Raw genomic sequence first — 8,021 nt, 5'->3', positions numbered from 1 at the left:
AAATAACTCGGGAATACCATTTCAATCCATTCAAGATTTTTATTCTCAGAAAATCAGAAATAAAATTTTTAAAAGTCCAGCTTCTGTTTTGATTTACATTACAAATTAGGAGGTTCAGTCAAAAGACAAACATTTATTAGTTTTTCATATTCACAAATTAGTATAAACAAATCTAAAAAGATTGTTAAAAGAAAACTATAAATAGTTAAATTCATTACGTGTCCAGTCTTCGTTTCTTCATCATCTGGCTGTGTCTGTATGGGCTCTGTGGTTCACCTTCAACAATTACATTTACAACATCATTACCATAGGTCCATATTAAACGGAAGCAAAAGTTATTTTCTCTTAATGAACAAGCAAAGTCAACAAGCACAGGCTTGTTACGAATTGTGGGCCACAGGCTGCCCGCTCTGAGAGTATTGGGTCCCTGGCTATTTATAGTAATGGGGATGTGGTATGTTTGCATGAGTGAAGAGGCAAAACCAGAACTGGGCATATACATACTTGCATGTATTTATTCTGCAAACATGTCAGACTGTACCTGCTCCTGCTGTAGTTCTCATGTCTGAGGATCTGTACTGCCCATATCCTCCCTGGCCTTGAGGAACAGCATGGCCCTGAGGTTGAGCTGGTGGTCTCAGGTACTGGGCTCTCTGTGGGGTCTTGCTGCGCGTCATCATCTTGTGTTGGCTCGGTGTCGTGGGACAGGGAGGTTCTGTGGAGCCTGTTGCGGGATCGCCGAGCATATCGATACCGTCCAGAGTAAAATCCCATAATTCCGGGTCATCTAAGGAGACGTGAGAAATGTTTCTATATTTCACCTTACAATCTAATTGCCTTTTCCTGTATTAAAACCTGAGCTACCAAAATCTTTCCACCAGATTAGTGAGACCTATCAAATGGAGAAAAGATCAATTCTGTCATTTACTAATTCTTGTCATTTTAAAGACAAAACGAGAAATTCAAACACTGGCCATGCATTATGGAATCGCAATGATATATCTTTAAAGCAGAGTTTTCAAACTTTGATGCCCCAAACATGACGATTCCCTTGCAAATGACCCTCACAAATATAATATGTATAAATAAATATAAATACTTTTACTGTGATTTTATAAAGACAATGTAGTTTGCCAATTGAATATGTATACTATAAGTATATTATACAAGTATAACTTCTATAAATACTATACTAAAGCCAAAACTAAATATCAGAAAATTAATCATTTTTATTATTTAAACTATTTTTCATCTTTATTTCCTACTGTAAAAACTGGTTGTCAGAATATATCACAGATAAAATTATGATTTCTGACCAGTGAAACCCCAACAATATCAGTACATTCTGTAACTGCTGAAAAACCATTGTTACCATTGCCACTGGCAGCCATAATGTCTTCAAAACCAAAATAAATCCTTTAATATTTTTCATGAACACCCTAGGACGGTGGTTTCCAACCAGGGGACAGGACCCACTAGGTGCCCTCAGGATGACTCTTAAAATGACTTAAAAGGAATACAGTATATAATAATACAAAATAAAATAATCATTTTTTTCCTCTAAATAAATCTGTTTCCCAGTCTGTTTCTAAAAAATAAAGAAATAAAAATAAGCAGCATGGTTATTAACAATAGCAGAAATAATAGGTGGAAATATTTACTATACATGGTTGGGGCTTTTGTAAAAATAGTTGGAAATGGAGGGCCACTGAGTCAAAAGGTTTGAGAACCACTGTCCTAACAGCCCCCTAGATCCCAGTTTGAAAAGTCCTGCTTTAAATCAGCCAGTATTTACCATCACTGTCACTGCTGATCATTTATATGTTCCCAGTGCACATGTACCATGACCACACCTTTCTTTAAAATGGTCCTTACCAGCCAGATACTCCTCCTGCTTAGTTGTCACCAGGTGTCCGTTTGGTGTACTGTGGTTAACAGGACCTACAGCCTGTCCTAAAACGATAAACCCACCGATGGAGAGCGCTACACACCTGACACTCCTGCAGGCAAAGGCTTGAATCTTTTATACTCGTAGCTAAAACATGAACCCTTAAATTTCCCATCACACCTTGCTTAGACTGCAGCGGTAGCGGCTCAGCGGAAGTGTTGGAATGCTGGCTTTTCTGCTCCTGTAGCAGCTTCTTAGCCTCCATTTCCTTTCTGAACTTTTGCTGCAGCTGCTGCTGTCTCAGCTTCCTCTGCTGCTTGGAGTCCAGTGGAGGATCGGACGAGGACAGGTCAGCCATGTCAGCTGCTGACCTAAGAAGCAGATTTATCATAAGTGCAGCTGGCTAGTGTAGTTGAAGTTAGCACCAAATAAACTCACCTTGAGGTGTTGCTGGGCCTGTTTTCAGAGTCCTGGTGAGCTGATGAGTTGCCAGAATGTGCTGCCGTGTTTGTCAATGAAGTCCTGGATCCAGTGCCGCTCTCATGACCTCCTCGTACAGGGTGACTTCCTATCCGCTCTAAGGGGATGTTGGCTGGTTCCGCCAGTTTGATAAATTCCCTGCTGTTGGCTCGGGCCAGGCTGTCAAACCTGGCCTTCTCCACAGACGGCTCGCTATCACTGCGTTTGGTTTTGTCCAGGTCTAATGGAGGAGGTGGCTGAGATAACGGAATATACACCATATTTCAGGTACGGAAATTAAGAAATGTATTTAAACAAGTCAAGAGTATCAACAAATTTTGCCCAAATGTTGACAGGATTACTTCTTACCTGCTTTGGTATTTTATTGATGGCTATGAGATACTCCTTATTCAGAATGCAATTTCCAAGTGCATTTCCAAAACACCTTATAAAATTGAAATAACAATTATATAAAAATTCAATAACGACTATTATATAAGGCATAGTGTATAGTCAGCCAATCTTTATCTCAAAATGAATCTTGACAGGATGATCAGGAGCCTGATGTGATGTAGAAAGGTCTTGTATTATATCAAAGGGATTTTGCAGTAATAACTAGCTGACTATATATGATCCCGCTGCTTATATGGCAGTGTTTCCCCTAGGTTTACAGCTTTTGTGGGGGGGTTCCGTTTTTTTTTTCTTTTCGTTTTAAAGGGGTCATATGATGTTGCTAAAAAGAACATTATTTGGTGTATTTGGTGTAATGAAATGTGTTTATGCGGTTTAAGGTTAAAAAAAAAACATTATTTTCCACATACTGTACATTATCGTTTCTCCTCTATGCCCCGCCTTTCTGAAACGCGTCGATTTTTACAAAGCTCATCATTCTGAAAAGCGAGGTGTGCTCTGATTGGCCAGCTATCCAGTGCGTTGTGATTGGCTGAATACCTCAAGTGTGAGATGGAAATGTTACGCCCCTCACATACTGTTGATGCCGTATCCGGCCGGAGCGACGAGACAAAAACATTAAAACCCATTATAAACGAGGCATTTGTTGCATCCAGTGGGGACATAATTACGGATTATAATGACTTATACTGTCTTTTTACGCGTTGCATCGCGCCGCGTAAACATAAAACCATGTCTGCATTTGTGATCGGAGAAATGACAAACAACAAGCGCTACTCTACACTGCTCAAAACTCGCGTTTGAATCATCAGTTGCAAATTCTTCAAATATGAAAACTTGCTTACAGTCTGAGAGTCAGAACAGCCAGCATTGTAGTCTACTCTACCAGGATCAGGAAACAGTCCTCCATAAAATGTGCTGCACACATCTGAATATTTGGGTTGAAGTGTTCTGGAAATAAATACAACTTAATCACTGATTTCTAGTCGTGTCCTCTTTTGGAAGGCCAAACAAAGTAGTTTTGCTTTCACAATGAAACACACAGTGTCACACACGGTGGGCTTGAGTGAGCGGATGCCTTGAGTGAGTAGAGGCCGGCGGGCTAGAGTGAGGAATGGCCGGAGGGCTAGAGTGAGCAGAGGCGGCGGGCTTGAGAACGGTGCGGCCGGCGGATTCGACGAAGGAGCGTCCAGTGGGCTTGCGGCAACCACATGTGGCGACCCCGGGCTGGACTGGTCATGCGCATTTTGTTAGTAACGCTGGTTCTGTAATCAGCAGGAAATCATCATCAGCTGCTTTCAGATGGAGCAGAATTTACTACACAGAGTCGTAGTTCACTGAAAAGTTACGCAAAAAAAAATAATTTGCGATAATGACAGCTGTTTGCATAGCTTCTCAGTGAACTACAGCTCTGTGTAGTAAATGCTGCTCCATCTGAAAATACCACATTTAATAACATATTTTTACTCCAAACTCACTTCATAACGTCAGTCGAGTGTTTGAAATAAATCCTTCTGTGAGATGATGTGGCTTCTTACACAGAATAAGGCACGCAACATATTTCATAGTATTTAAGCAGTGATAAAGGCATTGCATTATAAATATACTTTATTTTAATGAAAATTATAATAATAAAAACTCCCGTATAATAAACCGTAAACCGAATAAACCGTATATTGCCGTAGTCGTGTGTTTATTAGTCACGTTTTCTGTTTCTATTTTCTGGGTTTCTTCTGCAAGGTGTATTTGGAGTTTCAGCGCGAGAACGCCCTCTGGCCTTTGGATGGAGATTTACTGCTGATCACAGAACCGTGCTTCACTGAAAGATATGCATGACAATCGCAGCTTCTGTCGAATAGCGATCTCGATTCCATTTCGATTTACCGTGCAGCCTGGAATGTGAATTTTACCAGGGGAACCCCACCAAAATACGTGCATTTTAGCCCCCGGAACGTGATGTTTACCGGGGGACCCCTCTCGAAACGCCATTGAGCTAGTTTTGAGTAGCAATTGGGTGGGTTTTGTTGTGAAAACCTGGCAACCCTGTGCTCAAAAAACATTTCTTACTAGTATCAGTATTTATTGGAAATTTTACTAAAAACAAAAAGCCCTGACCACAGAATGCCACAACTGACCAATCAGAATCAAGTATACATAGCAGCAGAAATAATTACTTGAGTGCTCTTTTCAGTCCATCTGTGACAGCTTCTTTTCTTGCTTTTTCCAGTGACAGAGCTTTAGATTTGAGGCCTTCACTCACCCCATATCCTACATCCTCATGGTACGAGCCATCCTGTGGAGAAGACGCTGAAGAAATGGTATGCTCCTCACAATGCTGTGTCTGTCTAATCAAGAAGAGCTCTTACCTTTAACTGAACCTTCACAAAGGCACTGACTCCAACATAAAACTTGCCATTGATCAGGTCCACAAAGTCTGTAACACAAGATTGACCAGTCTCTTTAAAAATAAGCAATAAACCCTAAACTAATCCTGAAATCTGATGAGAATGCAACATTAATGGGAATGTTTGAGAATGTGCACATTGTTATAAATATGGTGTCCTTACCAACATTTTGTTGAGATATTGAGTGCGACCATCCATTATAACCAAACATTTCATTGGCCAGACTTATAACTTTGTGACCTTCAATGTAGCACACCTGCCAGCAAAAAAAGACAAAGGTCTAATAATATGAATAACAGCAAGATAATCAACTTTATATTAGATCAGCAAGGCTAAATAATATTGATAAGTGTACATTAAGTGCATTAATTCTCACCTTTTGCCCTCCTCCAGCCGGTCTGGTGCTGATATATTCAGGTCCGAGTTTCTGCCGTAGAGCATTCTGGACTGCCTGATACTCCTCTGCAGTGTATGCATTCTACAACAGACAATAAGCACTAAGAAATAACTCCGGATATATTACTGTACTAGTACATTATAAACCGTGTGTTTCTGTAGCTATTAACATACTAGTATCAAAATGACCAACACACATGTCCCCAAAACACATACCTGCCCAAAACACGTGTGGGTTGTAAGAGGTTTCCTCTCCTCTTGCCTCCCACAGTGATCCATGTGTTTTCTGATCGCTCAAAAGCCGTCAATATTCTCTTTTAAACGATGCTGTATGCGTATAATGTGAGTGGAGATCGCTGAAATGTAACAACAGGAAGTCTGACACAACATTACGCGCTAACTTACGCCCATAGCGAGTTACCACTTACCCCGCTCTCTGTTGAGCAGACGGACTGAACTGGTGAGCGTTCAGTCAAAGTTACTATAGCAACGTTCTGATATAAACATCGAATTCCGAGCAGCAGAATTCTATGGTCTTGAAGAACGTTTGTATATTCCCGCGTTAGAACGTTTACGCCGCCCCGCCCATTCACGCGTGCGTACTACGTCATAAAGACTGAGCTATCCAGTGTGTGTAGAGTTAAGAATCTCCCTTTTTATGGTGAATTTAAAAAAATCACCATGTATGTTTTATAAATGCATGTTATAGAATTTATTGTGAACAATTCTTCCGTGCACGTTTCATTTAAAAAAATCTAGTCATGTTTATTAATCAAAATGCCATAACTGTTTTCTGTTGGAAAACACTGTTCTGAGGACGCTAGAGTTGCAGCTATGGCAGCTGAGAAGGCCATTCTTTGTGTTCTTTTTGAAGAATTTTCGGAGCCTGGTGAAATCGGTATAAATACGTGTTTAATACTGCAAAATACGCTCGATGGTAAAAGAGAAGATCCCAATCAAATGAAGGGATTTGTGGAAACTGTGGTTCCTAATTATTGTGATCCAACATTTGCCTCGCATTTCCGGATGAAAAGACAAACATTTCAGGTGAAGGATCATCCACTTCTTACCTCCAGACTGTGCTATGATCTATATGACCTTATTATTTTTATTGTGAGTATAGGCTTATCATTATTGCTGATCACTGTTGTTGTGCTATGATACTCTAATATTTACCATTATATAATCAGAGCGGTATAGAAAAGTTTATGAAAGTGTCACTCCATAATACAATAGCAAAATATATAAATATGTATAGTATTTTAATGTTACATTAATCAGTGTCTAGCACACCTTCCTAAGGAAAGGATATGGACCAGAAGACATTGCAATTACTAAATGATATTTAGACAGACTTAAAGAAGTTCCAGATCTATACTTGTGCTCTTATTATTTCAGTTATTTTGCCTTTAATGTAAATAAACATGTGCAAACAATATTCTTGCTCTTGTGAATTTATTTGGATGTTAATTACATTGTGCAAGCTTTCTATTTAATACCGCGTGGTTTATATACATGTTGCTGCTGATTGGGCTGACATGTTTTACACACCCACCAAACAAGAGAAAACATATCTCAAACCCCGTTGCACACCGTTTCCAGGAAACATGTCGTTCAAACCGAAAACCGTAACAAAACGGTGCACACCGGTTTGCGCTTGAACTTGCCCCAGATAAATAGAACTCTCTGGTGATGTATACAGGATTTCTCCAATCATTTAATCGTTTTAAACCCCGCCCCTTCATGCTTATGTTCATCTGTCACCATTTTGAACGCAACACACACTTCTCAACATCCAATCAACTACCGATGCATAGAAACAAGCAGTGCTGCCAACTAATTTTCAGGGGAAGTTGCTAAAGGAAGGTCAATTTGTTGCTAAAAGTTGCTCAATGATGTTGTGACGTCATTACACGATGACATCATTACGTAATTATGACGCAAAATTGTCACTACATCAAATCTCAGCAAAAAATATTTTATATATGCTCATCTAGATTTGTTTGTAAAGTAATATAATATTAAAATATAAAAAACTGATTGAACACAACAAGCAGTGCTGCCAACTAATTTTCAGGGGAAGTTGCTAAAGGAAGGTCAATTTGTTGCTAAAAGTTGCTCAATGATGTTGTGACGTCATTACACGATGACATCATTACGTAATTATGACGCAAAATTGTCACTACATCAAATCTCAGCAAAAAATATTTTATATATGCTCATCTAGATTTGTTTGTAAAGTAATATAATATTAAAATATAAAAAACTGATTGAACACACACATTTTTGAACAATTAGGGCTTACAATTTAAGTTTTTTTTATTAGCTAGTAAACTAGGGCACAATCTACTATGTTAATATGAAGGAGTTTTCCTTATTGATTTTTCACAGGTTTTTTACCTACATTTTAAATTACGCATTGTATTTTGTGTTTTCGGGTTACAATGGATAATGAATAATGG

General features: G+C 39.1%; 1 protein-coding gene across 3 annotated transcripts; it reads right to left on the bottom strand.

Annotated features, from left to right (window-relative positions):
• Positions 1 to 80: 80 nt before the first annotated feature.
• Positions 81 to 6,199, bottom strand: rad52 (RAD52 homolog, DNA repair protein). Of its 3 annotated transcripts, none has more exons than XM_016237634.1 (12): positions 5,988 to 6,198; positions 5,776 to 5,915; positions 5,540 to 5,641; positions 5,326 to 5,419; positions 5,125 to 5,192; positions 4,933 to 5,051; positions 2,717 to 2,792; positions 2,327 to 2,604; positions 2,069 to 2,259; positions 1,876 to 1,953; positions 542 to 787; positions 81 to 276 (listed from the first exon to the last, which is right to left on the bottom strand). In XM_016237634.1, exons 2-12 carry the CDS (start codon positions 5,836 to 5,838, stop codon positions 215 to 217), a joined length of 1,377 nt encoding a protein of 458 aa, XP_016093120.1. In that variant the 5' UTR covers positions 5,839 to 5,915; positions 5,988 to 6,198; the 3' UTR covers positions 81 to 214. The 3 variants fall into 3 exon arrangements, with proteins under 3 accessions (XP_016093120.1, XP_016093121.1, XP_016093122.1); XM_016237635.1 differs by having other exon boundaries at positions 5,776 to 5,886; XM_016237636.1 differs by lacking the exon at positions 1,876 to 1,953 and having other exon boundaries at positions 5,988 to 6,199.
• Positions 6,200 to 8,021: the final 1,822 nt, after the last annotated feature.

The sequence above is a fragment of the Sinocyclocheilus grahami genome, unplaced genomic scaffold (assembly GCF_001515645.1).
Source record: "Sinocyclocheilus grahami isolate Dianchi unplaced genomic scaffold, SAMN03320097.WGS_v1.1 scaffold520.1, whole genome shotgun sequence".
NCBI classification, from domain to species: Eukaryota; Metazoa; Chordata; class Actinopteri; order Cypriniformes; family Cyprinidae; genus Sinocyclocheilus; species Sinocyclocheilus grahami.
Note: the sequence above shows the minus strand (reverse complement) of the source record. Positions and strands in the feature narration are given on the sequence as shown.